Here is an 18,426-nt window from a genome sequence, read left to right as displayed (position 1 = left end):
AATTTGCAATGGTGGCAGTGGTGGGACGAGGTAGTAGTAAGATGTGAAATCATGCCAAAATCACAAAATAATGCAAAGTTTGTAAAAAAAAAATGAGTCAAAGCAAAATATCCTCCTCTAATTTCCATTTTGTATAACATTCCCCCCCCCCCCGACCGATTTGTAAACAATGACTCGCCCCATTCCCTCGGAGCTAGGCCCTTCCCCTCGTAATTACTGAAGGCTCCCTTTTGGTTAAAAAGAGTTTTCAGGCGCCGATTTCAATCTGCAAACGCTGTCGGGGGTTATAAGCATGCTAGCAACTTTAATGGGTACAGATTTAGTTGTTTGTAGTTAACAGACAAATGGGAAACCACACACAACCTTTGCATTGATTTTCTAAGCAAAGACAGTTTGTTTTAGGAAATGATAAATTACTCATTTTTCACTGTCAGATACTTTATCAGAGTGTAATTGACGACATTAAACGAGTCTATCAAAATGTCTCAAATTATTACGTACGATAGCATTTAACTTTACATGTAAATGTCATTGAAATGGAAATGAAACACAATCCCCTTAAGTCTAGCGTGGGTTTTGCTAAATGAACAGTGTTCGAATTCTGGAATATTAAAGTATACAATTAGCTATTGGGCTTAGATTCTCATTTTGACCAGGTATAAAAAAATAACTAAAATTACACCTGCAAGCAGCGTTTGCGGGGCCTAAGCGGTTTGCCCAGCAGGCAATTATGTGCTGCATGGAGGTTGGAGTAGCCTTCCTTCTACATGCCAAATTGTAAGGTTTATCTATACACTGGTTTCAGAGAAGAACAGTTTAAAAATGATTTGGAGGAAAATCCAATATGGCCGCCACTGGATTTCTTAAATCAATGATTGCCATGAAACTTTAAAGTAGTCAAGTAGTTCATTCTATTTGCCAAAATGCAAGTCAATCAGTGCAGTGTTTTTGGAGAAGTTGTCATTATTAAATTTTTGTAAAATCCAATATGGCCACCATAGCTAGCCGTCAACCGATTGCAAAGCTTTTCGAAAACTTGAAAGACATCTCTTACATGATGCTATACACAAAAAATCACACCAAGTGGACTGAAAACGATTTTTTTAAAGGAAAAATGACATGTTTTCGAAAATCCAATAAGGCGGCCAAGGTTTTTATTGACATAATTAAAAGGGCAGGGGACATGCATACTACGTACCAAATTTTAAGCCAACTGAACCACTGGGTTTTAATAAGAAACCGTTTTACGAAATCCAATATGGCGGCCGGTCATGTGACCAGCCCGAAATTCCTGGGTCAGGTGCTCGGGTACTCATGGTCCCCGATAAGCTGACCAAGTTTGAAAGGTTTACGGGCAACCATTTTCTAGTTCTAGCTCGACAAATAAACGGCAGAAGAAGCAAGAAGAAGAAAGGAAGAAGAAAAACCTTAACAACACCAATAGCCTATGGCATTGAGTCCTTATTAAGTTTCAAGAAGTCTTACTTGCACATCTTTCCGCTGACGAAACAAAAGTAAATGCGTCTAAGATTGTGCCGTGGAAAGGCCTGTGGTTTTTACAACGTCGATGACTTGCTCCGTGCTAGAAGTATCGAATCACCGTTTATACAAGTCTAGTAAACTGTTTAATTCAAAATACAACTAATCCTGCGACAATGAAGTCTGTAGATTTACACAATTTACGACTTCTGTACAAGATGTCCGTCTTAAAATCTCCTACCCAGAGCACGACAAGTTTCAGACTTTGAACGAGCCTGAAGCCGCATACACAGATTGTGTCTTTATCCCTTAAAGGATGACAACAGAAATGCGACCCAACTGTGGTTTCCATTTTACACCCTCAAAATTTTCTGTGCAATTTAAACATTTCTTAGCACAATTAGATGGATGCACTTTACTTTTCATTTTTTGAATACTATATACAGCCTATCTGACGGAATGTAGCAATGAATATCTATGATATGTAGGGAAGACCGATTCGCGACGCATGTATTGTCTTTCTGTTTTACAGCTTTAAAGCAGTCGAATCGTTCGCGTAATGGTAATTAGATAAAGAGCGGTGGTTGTCTCACAACGTGAAATTACTTTTCAAAGTAGAACACATTAAATCACAGTTCACAATCAAATGACGACATGTAGTCAGACTCGAACATATGTCGTTCAGTGAAATAATGCAACTGCAATAAAATAAGCGGCTAATGTTTTTCAATTGGTTTTGACTCTCATATACATTTTTCCTGTCGTATGGTAACTGCTCCTATACTTTATGATTGACTTAATGTGCAAATATTCTTATATCTGATACACAACAACTTGAATTGCACTTGTAGGGATCATTGTAATGCTGTTTAGCTGTATAGGGTGTCAGATACGTTGGCTACCTAGGCTAGTATCCTTATTTGTGAATATTATTTGTGTGTATGTATATATGTCTGACTGACTGACTGACTGACTGACTGACTGACTGGACAATATAAGTGAATACGTGTCTGTCTGTCTGTCTGTCTGTCTGTCTGTCTGTCTGTCTGTCTGTCTGTCTGTCTGTCTGTCTGTCCGTCTGTCCGTCCGTCTGTCTGTCTGTCTGTCTGTCTGTCTGTCTGTCTGTCTGTCTGTGTGCGTGAGTGAGCGCGCGCGCACGTATGTATGTATGTATGTATGTCTGTCTGTCTGTAGGTAGGTAGGCAGGCAGGCTTGGCATGCATGCATCTATGTATGTATGTATGTATGTATGTATGTATGTATGTATGTATGTATGTATGTACGTACGTACGTACGTACGTACGTATGTATGTATGTATGTATGTATGTATGTATGTATGTACGTACGTACGTACGTACGTACTGTGTATAGTCGCAGGGCACGCCTAGACAATTTACAGATTAACAAAAAATGGCGTTTTTGCTCACTTTATATAATAGAGACATATGGAGATAATTTCGTATTAAGAATGCCGGAATGGCAGAAATTCCTACTGTTAAAAGTCCCTTTGTAATAAACTTTCCAATTATGATGCCGATAAACATTGGCAGAACACCCACCTGGTTTTATATGTGGACATTATTACACAATTTAGTACCGTAATACTGGGGGCGCTAATACTAATTACTATATATATAATAAGACATATATGCAATGACTTATTGGGTAATTCCGATCTAGACTGTGGTTATATTGGATCAAACAAAAGAATTAAATACATTGCGTTAAAAGTTTAAAAGCGAAATACAGACATATAGCTTAGGTACAGAACCATTGATTACGATACGAATTAAGAAAAAAACTATAAATACATAAAATTACAATAATATACATAGAACTGAGTTTGCTCATGGTTTGCTAGTCAATGCACATTTCTGTTCAGATTTGACACAGCAACATATCTTTCAATTTCGTTATGTAGATATTTTGAAGTTTAGTACAAAACCTAATTGGTAAAGATCACAGCGAACATACTCACACACAACATTATGATTTCCACTGACAACCTCAATTCTTTAGTTTAGCTGAGCTTTCCCTCCAATTATAATTGTAAGGCATAGTCCGGAAATGGCTAAGGGCCATCAAGAGCAACATAGATCAAGAGATTATGGGGTTGCTGTTAATAACTCCATCGTAATGAAGATTTATTGCTGGCATGTATACGACTAAATTAACGACTTAATCGCGGATTTACAGGCGTATTGATTACCAATTTCTTCTTCTTACAAACGTTGCATCAAACACCGCACCATTAATTTTCACGATCTATCCGGAGTAAAATTTAATGGAAAGTATGTGACAAGTCAGGCAACAAGTCGTCAGGTGACACTGACAAGCGATAAAAGACAATACCTCATTAACCGCCATTTAGGATAATAGCTGGGACACATTTACAACGTGTCATTTATCAGAGATTGAATTAACTTGAAATGAGATTGCTACACGAGGCGACAGACTGAATACGATCAAGGAAACTATAATATCACCCTGCTTATTTGCAGTTTCACAAAGATTCGCGCCATTGATGTTGATGCGAGACCAGCACAGTTACATGCTCATACTTTATGGTTTGTACATCGAAAAAGTAATCACAATCTGTTGCGAAATGACAGGTATCTTGGACGACTAGTTTTGCCATTTATTTTTTTACTTTTACTGTTTAATACAGGAAGTAGTTGTTTATCATTGCTTTCACAAATTTTCACCTGCTTTGAATTTACAGACATATTTTTGTTGTTTTGAATTTTCCTAAAAGTGCAAGAGTTACCGACCCTTCATGGCACGATGAACTTCAAATGGAAAGTAGGTCTATTCCCTTCTCAATACGTAATTTATTTTACTTAATAATACTTTATTTATATATCATCCAACAGACATTGCCCAATAACAGGAGGGTGGTTCAGTGTTAGGTTCAGGTTGTATTAATTTTAAAGCAAACTTCAAAATGAACTCCTTAGTTCCGTTTTAGGAACAAACATTAAGGTGTGTTAAACTTGTCAACAACAACAACAACAACAACAACAACAACAACAACAACAACAACAACAACATTCCCACCCTATTTTTATGACATTTAGTAATCTCCTTAAATCCGATTTGACGACGATTTAACTATTTTATCATTTAAATATGGCTCATTAAGAAGAGGGTATGATGGACAGTAAGCATGAATGACATCTCAAGAGACTGATTTTCCAAACTCCCATCTTCAATTTTGCACACTTTCATCTTCAGTACCGAAAGTAGCTCATAATATTTAATTAGCCACCATGCTTTGAGCTAAGGTAAGTAGTAAAATTTAACTGGGCATTATCTTGCAATTCAATATCAATCCAATCTAAAAGTGAAGTTAATCCATGTCGTAATTGCATCAGTTTAACGACACACCTGAAGGTTACCTTGCAATATTAAACTTTCTGCATCAGATACTACTATGGCAAGCACAACTGTTCAGACTGTATACTATCACCTCAAAACAAATTGTCACCTTGTGACGAACGGACGTTGTTCTAAGCCATACAAGGATGTGAAGTGAATGGAACCGATGCATTTGATTCTAAATACTTTACATTCAATTTCTTTATTCAAAACAACCATAAACTGTGTGCCATCTTCATTTTGCTTCATTTGCGCACGGATAGGATAAATGGCGTGTACGTTTTATCAATAGTCATACAGTCTTGCATGACTTGACTATGAATCCAAACAGGTTTAACACTTCCAATGAGAGTATCTGGAATGATCTCAAGTATAAACTTGAAGCTCATCTAAGCCATCGAAACAGAAGTAAATAGCCTAACACATACGTTTCCGTCGTTTCGTCATATAATATATCCATAGCAAGAGTAACGGGAACAAGGTGGTGCTGATTTTATAGTAGCTGTTTTTTATGCTTAGGAGGTTCAGAGAATCGTTTTCACGAATCCTGCATCGAACTATTTCTCGAAATATTGTTATAGAAATTGGCAAATTAAATTGGTTTAGAAGCGGTGGGTATACACTGGGACGAGGACAAATGGAAAATAAAGGCAATTATGTGGTCCTCACCCCTTGAAACAATCGCCTCAGAATTGGTGAAAATAGTATTTCTCGGCACCCTTAGCATAAAGAAATACACATAAAGTAAACTCAGCCTTCACCTTCAAAGTATTATAAATGTAGTTCTTACATTTCAATTATCCAGTGTGGTAAACTTACATTAAACAATCAATGAACTTACTGTAAGATCTGCATCGGAACTATTTTTGAAAAAATCTTTAAACAGATCTAGAATGGCCGGATTTAAACAGGCAGCCACGTCCAAGTTAGCCCATTCTCCATCAATGGAGCAAAATCTTGAAGTTGAATCTGAGATAGAAAAAAAATAGATGACATGATTACAGAGCTGAAAGCTAGGTGTACTAAGATCTGAGATAAAAAGAGAAAAGGGAAGGAAATGAATGACATACTTGCAGAGATCGAAGCTAGGTAAAATTTCTTATTTATTTATAAACCATAAACCATCCAACAGGCATTGCCCAATAACAGGAGGAAGGTTCAGTGTTAGTGCAGGAAGAAACCGGTCCTGGGGAACCTGGGAAAACCTGCGTTTGTTCGGTAGGGTCAAACTGAACGACACTCTTCTTACTTACAGCTTGGTAGATTTAATCAAACCCTGAGTGGGTTCAAACCCCGGCCGCAGTGGTAAGAGGCAAGTTGTTTAACTACTCGGCCACCGACAACCCCGACAAAATTAAGTAAATCTGCTACACAATGCTATTTATCTCTTTCAATCTATATAGTTTCATTTTATGATATAATGGTTAAAATACATATAAAATGTGGTATGGAAGGTGCAAATCTTGGTAATTCTAAAATTTAGGACATTTTTCTATGCAGTTTTGTTTTAGCAAAGTAATAAAGTGGTTAGCGGTTTCATATGATGACTGTCACGCACACTATTGGTAAAATATTGTACTATAGTCACCATTTTACAAATATTCTATTATTACCCATAATTTGCATATTAATAACCCAATCAACTTGTCTTGAACAACCTTATATCTGTTTAGCCCGAGACACCTCTACAACAAATTTCGACTCAGTTGGCCAAGTAGTTTTGGAGAAGATTTTAAATTATTTTTACACAAATTATATTTTTAGACCTGATGTGCATAACAATGACCCAATCAACCTGTCTTGAAAAAACTTATATCTGCTCATCGAAGACACCTACACAACAAATTTCAACTCGGTTGGCCCAGTAGTTTTGGGGAAGAAGATTTTTGAAGCATTTCACCAACAATTCTATTTCTTGCCCTAATTTGCATAAAGAACAAACTTATATCTGCTTATCAAATGACACCTACACACCAAATTTCAGGTAAATTGACCATGCAGTTTTAGAGGAGAAGATTTACGGTCGGACGACGGACAACTGACGACGACGGAGAATCAACCTAACCTTTACGCTCCGCGCAGCTTTCGCTGACAGTGGAGCTAAAAAATGAATGAACCCGATGCATTTCATACACCAAACTTATCAAGTCTAAAATCAAAATACATATATTCTTTTTATTTCGTTACTTTACCAGAAACAGATGAATCTAAACACTCTTTCGCGTAAGATAAGATTCATATATATTACATTAATGTTGATGAATTCTTAACAAGTCCTTAATATCGACCTCAATTTCTAAAAATGATATCTTGAATAGCAGTAACGTTTTTGATACCAGAGACTTGAAGACTTTTACATTATTAATGTTGTAATTTTGTAAACTTTACCGTTCCTTACCGTTTATGTTTCCTTCACGCACAAAGTAAAGGTTTTTGGGTCATAGAAATGCGGTTAGGTTAACTTTTTAAGTATATATAGTGTATATATAGTGTATATAGTGCATTTAATCACCTGTATTTGAACAGTTTATGTGTTCTAGCAACAATCAATTTTGAAGAATTAAACAAAGCGGTAGTACCTTACAAATCGATTAATTGCACAATAAATCTTTTAACAAACTTTCAAACCTCTGAGGAGGGCTGCTATCCTCACCTACGTCGCTTAGCATTCAGAAATGATAGCTTTTTAGACATCGGTGGAAACTTTGTGTTGCATTTTAAAGTTAAATCGATACGATGAGATCGGAATATAGTACGCTGTGCCTCTGCTGGGACATGGTTTAATCGATTGATTTTTCCTGTGAATTTAAACTTTTGGTCATCGAAATATTCAGGTTTTCATTTGTCGATGTGTCTTAGTGCAGTATATGACTACACAATCAACATGAAATAAATCTGCCACAGACAAAATAAGAAGAAACTTGGACTCGAAGTTGATTATGTAGCCATCAACTATGACTGACGCGCAAATGTCATTATTTGTTTTGCGATCTGACCCGGATTGATAAAATATTGGAAAGGAAATCAACTCTTTTAGGCACTGCACCCCATCACGTCACATCACGTCACGTCAAACCACACCACACCACACCATACAACACCACACCACATACATCACTTCACTTCACATGTTTCTGAGATGGACTTCAATACCCCCAATATTTTCATTCAAAAATGGGTTTTGAACACTATGTGAGACTCTTTCAACCCATGACGTCACTAGCACAATTTGGAGGTATTTACCGCCACTCTTCAAATCTTACATATGCTTAGTAGTATGATTAGGGCGTCACCGCTAGGTTAGTTAGAAGGCAATTCAGTCAGTTATTTAACCAATCACGTATAGCCATATAAGCGTGACACGACATACAAAGTGCTAGCAGATATGAACGTGATCGTTGGAGTGATTATTGCACGCTTCCGTATCTGATGATCGGCTTTCCATGCATTAATTACATTACAGGAGAGGAACGACTATAATAAAGAATAGGAATAACAACTTCATTTCAGATAATGCATTCAAAAATACAGTTGTGAAAGGTTTCTAAGGCAAAATACTTAAGGAAAATGTAAAGAAAAAGGACAGAGAAAACAAGAAAGCGTGATGGAACTGACAAATTCGTGTTGCCGTCAACCTGATTTAATGCATTTGCCCAATATGTATTCATTAATGCGATAAATCCACAGAGTAAAATTTTGCCCATGAAGAGCGTTGACATGAAGCCAGTCAAATTAATATTCTTATGAATATTTTTGCGACACAATAGTAATAATGAATTTGTTAGTATTTGATTATAAATGGTTTAATTACCCAAATAAATGATTACAGAGAGAGAGAGAGAGAGATGATTTTACCGGTATTATAAAAATACAATACCTAAAAACTATTGTTAGGACGTGAAAGCTATCGTTCCAGCACGGTTAAATACAGTTACAGTCTAAACTTAGTATGAACATACATGTATTGATATTGGAATGTACAATTATTATGCGTTTGCAAAAAAGTTTAAGACTTCTCGGCTATTCTGTTTCCAAGTTTGTAAGAAAACTTCTTAATCAAAACGATGACAATTTCTGACAGGTCCACAGGGTTTTCAATTGCTACTCATCTAACAAATCGTTTTTAGGTTGAGATCGAGGAATAAATGGAACGTAATGTGGCAGAGGTGCTACTACAAGCTTGCGTTACACAACGCGAGAGCTCTTCCGATGAAAGCAAATATGAAATCCGAGAAACGCTTCGTCCTTATATTAATATAAAGTATATAATTTGGCGTGTGTGTGTTCCACACTTTCCGCACAGCTGGACATTTACAGCAATTCAATCAGATACTTTCTGGAGATTTTTTTCGGTAAAAGGAAAAGCTAGCTTGATGTCTGTTATGGTATTTAAGGTCACGCTTATAGAAAGCTCTTTGATATTCGACTGAGTTTACACAGCTTTATTATTATGCATTAGCGGCTGATTACTACTCTGTTGTGCTCTGAGATTAAACCTACATTTCAGCAACAAGTCAAATCGTCGGAGCTTTGAACTTGTCACTCTGTATAATCTGATGACGTTTTACTGTAAAGTCCATTAACGAATACATGTCAACTGAGGCAAATCGGATTGAATTGCTAGCCGCAGGTCGCTTCGAAATCAACCTACTATAGAAACATGAATGTCTATGCAAATACTCGTATACTAAAATGCGATATTTTGATTTTGGGCATTTTTCAAAATAGCAGCAGGGGGTAGTTATCATTGTGGGACACTAACCATAGACGATGAAGTAGCAGATAAATCATATTCCAAGCCATTATAGTACTCATTTTCGTATCATGACTTGATACTGATGGATATCATTTAAACATGGGTTCAACCAAGGTCAACACCATCAAGGTCATTTCATTTTCTACACATATCTCACTACATAATAGTATTTGACTTTCTATCAAATAAATAAATAAATAAATAAATAAATAAATAAATAAATAAACAAATGGCTGAACTCTTTATCAACTGTCCTATCAAGCTACTTGTAACTAAACGAAATGTGATGTTTGCAAATGAAAGAATAAGCTACCAATTTATTCATTGTGCGACAAGCACATTATTTCCTAAAAATACATTTTGTATGTATGTATGTATGTATGTATGTATGTATGTATGTGTGTGTATGTGTATGTGTATGTATGTATGTATGTATGTATGTATGTATGTATGTATGTATGTATACTTTTCTTGATGATCTGTCTTAAATGATCGATCAATCACTTACCAAAATGACGACTTTCTTTAACTTGATTCAACAATATGAACAGTTTACGTCATTGAAGTGGCGTTGCTATGTTAACTACTAGTATATTGACAAAATACCGTGTGTTCTAAAAAGAGGTACACTCGGTGTCTGATGAATGGGGGGGGGGGGTAAAGGGAAGGAATTTGTATGTGTATCATGCATAAGTGTACAGTTTTATAAATCGACTGGATGATATAATGTCTTAGCGCACAAGTAAGGACTGTAGTGCATCATTGCGCAGCAGAGTTATTAAAATCAAGCATTCGTAATATTAACTCAACTTCAATTTTGATTCGTGTATGCTATTATCCTTCGAGAATTGTGGATAGTGATGGTTTAACTACCCTTGGGCTATTTCATTCGGTCGTTTCACTTGGCGTATCCGTTGGCATATTATCGCCTAGAGGTGGTGGCAAGAGGCGCAACTATCTCCCGTCATGATATATGCAAACTCAAAGAGGACAATGAATAATGCTATTATTCAATGTTATACATACGGGATGTGTCGAAGGCGAAGTGTTCAGGACATCTGATATACACAGACGAATTTACTTCCGTTTTCGGCCAACACAACCACGGTCCACTGTCTATGGATGGCTCCCAATATGGTGGACAGTAAAGACCTACAAGACAAAATAATGTTGTACACCTGTAAGCTGTGCATAACATTCATGATTCTACAAAGACATCAGGGCTGACATACACACAACCTTGTCTAAATGTAATTTTGTTGATCAAGTCAGTCGGAAGATGACTAACAAATTGAAGATAGTAGGATTAGGGAGATCAGCGCTAGCGATGGCCTTGAGGGATAACACTGATGTGCGACAGCAGAATGGACAACACCTTCTGCTAACACTTACAAATTAGATCAAGGCAAACATTAGGTAATTGAAAGCTGTCATCTGTGATTAATTTTCACAGAGTATTTACCGAAACAAATGTACGTTTGCTGTAGGTAAATAGCTGTAGGAACGTTTGTAATAGTCAGTGTACCACAATATATGAAATATAAGAAAAAGTCAGCTACAAAGACTAGCTTTTCCCCCAATGTCAAGTTAACTCACTCCGACTAAAGCAAAATACAATGGGTAGTTATTCACGGCATTCATATATATCATTATAGCTTTAATTAATATTTTAAAGGTGGTAGTACTAAAATTCAGATTTTCCATATTTTTATTTATTCCATTGCGTATTTCGACATTTGCAGTTATATGAGTGATCTCATTTAATCATTTGATTTTTGCAGATATCAAGCTAAAACTCCGCATTTAAACTATGCCTTTTAGAACAATGGCTTGTTCGGCTGCACCAGTGAGACTACAAGCAAGAGTCTACTAACGTAAGACTCAGAAGTAATCATAACACGGATCCAATGTCGACTTTGAATAGAATCACAAGCAAGATATATTGTTGTATATATTGATTACCCATGAAAGTTTTGGGATGTTTGTAACTATAGTACTGATTCTGATAACTGATCGAATTAACTAGATAATAATCACTAAACGCAATAACAACCACTATTGGTATTTCGACAAATGGAATAATTTTCCTTGATTGACAGTTTGTATTTGTGGATTCAATGCATATGCCAATATCAATCAGCTCATTTATCTCAATTTATTTGGCTTCACAAAAGAAATTAGGTCGAAAAATAAACAACCGTGCATGGTTTGTCGTTTCAATCACGTATCCATACATTTTTACAACGCATCCATTCCTAAGCTGAATACATCCGATGTTTAAGTTAAATTGGAAAAAGGACTTCGACACCTAGCATATCTATTATAATTTTGTTATAAAAAGTAACAAAAGAATCATCTTTTCTTAGAAACAGTGCGAATCTATATGAATCCCAAATCTGTCGTTGCAGGTTAGTATTTGCACCTTTTGAAGACATATTTAACAAACATGCAGCTTGTTTTAAGTTTAAGCCCTACCAAAGGCAATTCTGATTATGAATGCACGCTCACTGGCTGGCGACTATTTATGTGAATACATAAAACTTTGATATCAACACATTTACGATATCACAGATTAGAATATATGCTTCAGAACTATAAAAGTGCTAAGAGCACGTGTTTGTGTTATAATAAAGAGAAAATGTATTTTACCTAATAGTATCCGATTAACGAGATAATAACATCAGTATAGATAAACAGCAGCAATACATTTAGATAAAGAGCTAGACATTTAAATCACACTATAGGCAACAGGCATATTCATTGAGAATACTTAAAAACTTTGCTCTCTTCTATAGTCATTCATTTGAACACCAAACGTCCAATGAAAATCATTCGAGCTGCACAGTGGAAATGGCCACAACAGTGTTTATAGAGACAGACACGGTTGATAAGAATCTTCAATAATGTATTGTGATCATTTCTACAGTGACTTCACACATGGTTTAATCATGATTTAAGATACTTCTATGTTTTGAAAAAAAGTCATGTACCCAAAACGTTAACCACCGTTCAGTCAATTCTGTGTTTACAGCGCGATTACTTATATAAAGCATGGACGAGTGAGTTCAATTTTTGACATAGACAAGGTCAACTTTCAAAAAATGTGTGGAAACTGAAAAACTGACTATTTTGATATTCATTGGACTGTACTATATGCGGAAGTGTGTAAAGCCAGGTCGTTAACCTCGAAATCTGATTCTGTGTAAGAAGCGAGGTAGCGAATTGACAAAATGACAAGTTGAGCTTCTTTCGTACCGAAAAGCTTCAAACCAATGCTCAGTGTAGGAATTATGATATAAATTGTATTATATACGTAGAAGTTTGTTTTTAGGTTTTGCGACGGTGCTTCAGTAACAAAACTTGTAATATGCACTCTTTCTTTAAAGCCCGATGTGAAAATGCACTGTATGACCAACACGACTTGAAAAAAGGCACCAATCAACATGAACTTAAAAATACCAAAGCAGGCAGAATTTCAGAATGGAAACCCACGGGTTTTGCTACTTTCATCTCTTTTGCTTTAAACAAATCGTAGACTATCACTATAAGTCCTACTGGCAAAGTGATCTGACCTCATCAGAACATCATTTCTGTGCAACAAAGGACTCTTCTTCGGTAACTCTTGTTAGGAAAAGTGCAGCATTGCAAAGAGATGCATACAACAGATATTTGTTGAGTTCTATAGCTATTTGATGTTTTGAAGAGGACAACCTTTCCACTAGAAGCACTTTTATGTAGAACAGAACTTCTTGTGCAATACTTTTTAAAGTCTTTGAATTGGTATCCTGAGCCATATTACACCATTAAACCTGTATGATAATGTGTTGGTTTTGCGAAGGGTCGGACATCAACCCTGAAGTACTCAAGGATGTAAACACACATTGTCGTGTGAAATAGGTTCTCTTTACGAATTAAACATGTTTAAATAGAGTGATGCAGTATCCAAAGTGTACTGATGATGTGATAAGTTACACTGATGCTACAAATTGTGCTATGTAACGAATAAAGGTTACCTATATTGTACCGCACTGTAACATTTAGGTAAGTTTAACTACGTTTGACTAAGAACGCCTCATTACCAAAATGTAAATACATTCACTTTTCCATTTGTTTGTAACCCATTTCTATCCCTGACAGTTATCCTTGAAATCGAAGGCAATTGTACATTTTATCACAGAATGATGAAGAAACAGTTTTATTTGATACAAGGGTTCTATATATGGCCTAGGAAAACATGTTTGGTTCCGGTTACCCGACCCAACCTATTTTTTCACGCCGACCCTAAACGTTTTTACACATTCGAGAAAAAAGTAATAAAATCGAGAAAATTGTGATGTCTCACAAGAAATAGTGGATGCGGAAACTGACATCAACTTAAAAAGACAATATAAAGCTGTTTTTCCAATCTGTAATGAATGTACATCTGTTGATAAGAACCCAATAATACAGAGACCATATGGAAAACTAAAACCTAAGTACCTGAACTAGACACTCACATATGAAAAAAAAAAAAAAAAATATATATATATATATATATATATATATATATATATATATATATATATATATATATATATATATATATATATATATATATAAAATAAAATAAAATAAAGAATTTACTTACCCCACCCATTTTAAAATTGAGAGTAATCGGAACCACACAGTTTTTTTGTTAGACCTAATCAGAGTTATTTTGCTTACCGTCGAAAGAGTATAGTGTAATTCTTTATACTTTTATAGTCTACAGATGTACATTGTACATCAATATGACTTGATCTCCTTACAAGCGATTGCCAAACTCTGGGATACAGTACCCATCAATATTGGTTACATATAGCCAGTCTACAAATTAGACTAAAGACATACGTTGAATGTAATACTTCAACAAATGAGACCTTTAGGGAGTAGTTGGACCTCAGTTAGTACACACTGGGATATCATTAGACGTTACTGTTAAGATATACCATAAAGGCATCTACCTCACTGTGAACCGCATAATAAGGTTAGTAACCTGGATATTCTTTTAGCACAAATTAACACTATTATATGTCGACGTCATCTTTCCACTGTAACACCAACTACATCAAAATTTGACAAAAAAATCATAATCCTTGTCTAACAATTGACACATTTCATACATACATCCGACCAATGGAAATGTGATCAATCTTCCTTATTCAAAATCCTGGAATTAGCGCGATTATTTTCTATGACAAATAGAGTTTCCGGGCAGTCATGCGGTGACTTCAAACACTCCAATCTAACTTTATCGAGCGTGCAAAATGAATTGTTTCGAAGACATGACACAAAGATACTCGACACGAGTCGCACACGGTTAATCTCGTTGGGCATCGTTAGAGGTTTTTCACCACATCGAGCAAGTAGAGAATTCACGAGGGAGACAGACCTCATCCGTCATCTGATATATCAACCCCTCATTGAATGCAAGTGATAACCAGATGTGGCATACTCTCTAATTGGAACTTTGACTTAAAACGCAAGCATTGTCGAAGCGATAATTGTCCCAGGGTTCAACTAGTTCCAGAAAGCAAGTCGGCAGTCCAAACCAAAAGGGTTGCTTTCAAATGGCGACACTGCTGTTTTGACTATTACTTCAGGATCTGTTTGTACAAATCACTTCTAGCATTGGCCAGTATTGGTAGTTTGATATCATTCTGCACATTTCAGACAATGGCACAAGTTTAATCATTATCCTATGTAGATAAGCTCGCCATTTACTCACTCAATATCAATATTATTTACATAAATTGCGAAATTAGTGACTGGCAGATATAAACTACGTGAATAATTAGTCTTGACTTTGTCTTGACATCGATCGTGTCTCATTTAAAGTGATTTAAAAGATCTACTTTCGCTTTTGGAGATGCAATATTTCAAATCAAAAGTGACTTTACGACTCAAGTGCAACATAAAATTTGGTCTACATCAATCAGTGTAGACTTGGCTATGATATAAAAAGTCAGCAACATATGTTCTGTCCTAATACTGTTATGAAACGCTGGATTAGATTGTGCTATTTTTAGAACACAATCTTAAGTTTTGAGGCGCACACTATACACATTCGGCTAATAATTACGTTGACGCAGCCACATATCTTCGAAAAAAAATCGTTGCCGTAATTAAACTAATTACATCCACTAATAACTTGGTAGTACTATGTGAATGGACTACAAAAATGGATACTGGAAGAAATACTTTAAATAGGCATATAATTGAAATTGTACGTCTTCTAATCAGTTTGTGTCAAAAGATCATTTGCAGAGTGTAATGTCTGGACAGACTGTAGTAAATGTCCATTCTAAGCATACGAAACAAAACTTTTGCTTTTAAAGTGATAAAGTTTCATCGGGTTATAGAGGCTGTTATACTAGAATCATCTTTAGCAGGTCAGATTGCAGTTTAACGAGAGCCCTGGGGGATATCTGTTTACTTATACTCAAGCGACGATGAATTACTGCCAAGTAGTCTACATGGATTTCATAAATCGTTCAAAAATCGAAGGTTATGTATATCTACAAACATCTTCACGTAACTTACAGTTGTTTGGGTTCATTTGTATTCTACCGTCTTCTTCGATACAAGTGGCCCATGACAGTTTGATGAATTTGTAAACGAGTTCAATCAATATTAACAGGTGTCATTGAATTAATCACTCAACTCCTACAAGGTTATCAGAAACATCATATAATATTTACATAAACCATTAATGTATTTCAACTTGTCAGATTGCTTTTAATAGAGATAATTCACTTTATTGCATCAGTTATTTTAATCTTCTCAACAAAATAGTAGCATAGCTTCACAGAACATTTTTTTGGGGGGTAGAATCAAATACTAAAAACTTCGGACATGCGTGGTAATATGCAGTCTAATTTATCATCTTTATATTATATCTAAATGATATAAACTATAGTTTGATATAAAATACACGTAGTGTCTATAATTATAGAGGATAGAATGACCTAGCCATGATAATTATAGTCCATCTCTGTGACATATAAGATGTCAAGTAAATCATAATTTATATTCATTGAACTTAAGGCAAAAACCACTTGACGTGAACAAACTACAAAACTTGGTTGTCAGGGTCGATGCCACGAGTCTGTGCAGGACAGTGATTGTTTTGCAATTGTTGATTTTTACCTTGATGTAGTCAATCTGTTAGTTCCTATTCATTGTTATATATTTGGTTTCATTTGACGTGCTTTCATTTTTTTTAAAAATCATTCTGTACGCCTATAAGCGTATGTTTTTTTTTGTTTTTAAAAAAAACAAAAAACTTTGGTCTACGATGTAGATATGATGATCCTTGATAAATTTTGCAGAATGTGGTTCAATTTTGCAAGTCAGTCAAACGCAAACTCAACATTGATGAAGACACTGTTCCTGCGAAGTAAACAGAGTGTTCCAGGAGAGAAGTACATGGAAATGTTATTCTTCACCATGCAACCGGAACTCAAATTTTACCTTTAATGTAAGAATCGTGTACTAACGCGATTGATTGATTGGCTGGCTTTCATATCAATTTTATGAGAAACAACTGCCACTGTCACACGGCAATAAAAAATAGTTGCTTACTTTATTCAGAGTGTTTTATCAGGAGCACATCAAGATTGTCACGTCTAGGTTATTGGGGAGTAATTATATCACCTAAACGTATGATATTTGAAGGTTGCAGGTGATGCGTTTTATATATGTCTTCATTGTGTTCCTCTAACCACATGCTTCGAATTCATGGTTGCAATTTGTTGATGTTTAGTATCTTTCATATCTTTTGATCGCTTGTCTTCTTTCAGGTGTGCACTGAAGCTAAAACACATAAATGTCATGGGTGTTTTTACAAATGGCTAGAAAGCAGCACATGAGAAAATATGATCGACAGTTTCACGTTCATTTTGCAAATGTTACGTTGTTAGCCAAATATGGTGCTCGCTAAATATGCACATTGGGAGGTACATGTATACAAACACAAATCAAGATCTGGGAAAACAAAGCTCTTCTCTGGCAACCTTGTTGATAACTACTACATGCTTACAGGATTATGTGTCACAATTTCTTTTACAAATGTTTGCAAGTAATGGACTGTTTATTTCAAGTAGTTCTGTTCTTATGTATACGTTACAGTCAGTCAAGTTAACTGGCAATTACATGACGTCTGTGTTGTGAAGTATGATGTCAAGAGTTTCCTCTACTTTTATATTTTACTGCAGTATCATAAACTAGCTATAGGCTTGTCCTTTTTAGAAGCCCCTCCATGCTAGGTTCAGACGGCTGTACTGTATATTCAAGAGTCATACACTTCTGCCCTGACTGTCATATACTCTTCCATTTGATTTGAGGATGTGAAATTTAACCTTTCCATGATTGTGTCATTATTGCGTAAGACTACCATAGCCATATCTTCGAATAAATAGGATACAATAACCCAAACAATTCAATAACCATGAGCGATTAGTTAACTTTGTGACGGCTGGATTATTGATAAGCGTATTGCAAGAACATCATGTATCGACACAGACTTGATATATTTCGTACTGAAAAAAACTAAAAGACAGTCGAATTTAGATATGCGTGATTACTATCTATACTTCTTAGTTTTCACTACATGTTAGATTATCGAAAACAATTAATAATCTTCGAAACACAGCATATCGAAAATTAGAGACAAAAGCATGTAGTTTATAAGGACATTACCAGCTGAAATACATTTAATATAGATACTAAATAGTTGATGGCATAAACTAATATGTTCTGAATCTGGTTGATTTGACAAGTAATACATTTACTG

The 18,426-nt window shown here is 35.5% G+C and overlaps 1 protein-coding gene across 1 annotated transcript in view; it reads right to left on the bottom strand.

Annotated features, from left to right (window-relative positions):
- Positions 1–18,426, bottom strand: part of LOC144434441 (PDF receptor-like) — a 94,880-nt gene that overhangs the window by 10,209 nt on the left and 66,245 nt on the right. Inside the window, exons 4-5 of the mRNA XM_078122889.1 lie at positions 10,641–10,766; positions 5,700–5,827 (exon numbers count right to left, since the gene is read on the bottom strand). Coding sequence (XP_077979015.1) covers positions 5,700–5,827; positions 10,641–10,766 — 254 coding nt within the window. The remainder of the gene's footprint in view (positions 1–5,699; positions 5,828–10,640; positions 10,767–18,426) is intronic.

Source organism: Glandiceps talaboti, chromosome 4 (assembly GCF_964340395.1).
Source record: "Glandiceps talaboti chromosome 4, keGlaTala1.1, whole genome shotgun sequence".
Lineage (NCBI taxonomy): Eukaryota > Metazoa > Hemichordata > Enteropneusta > Spengelidae > Glandiceps > Glandiceps talaboti.
The sequence above is the reverse complement of the archived record's forward strand: the minus strand, read 5'-3'. Positions and strand labels throughout refer to the sequence as shown.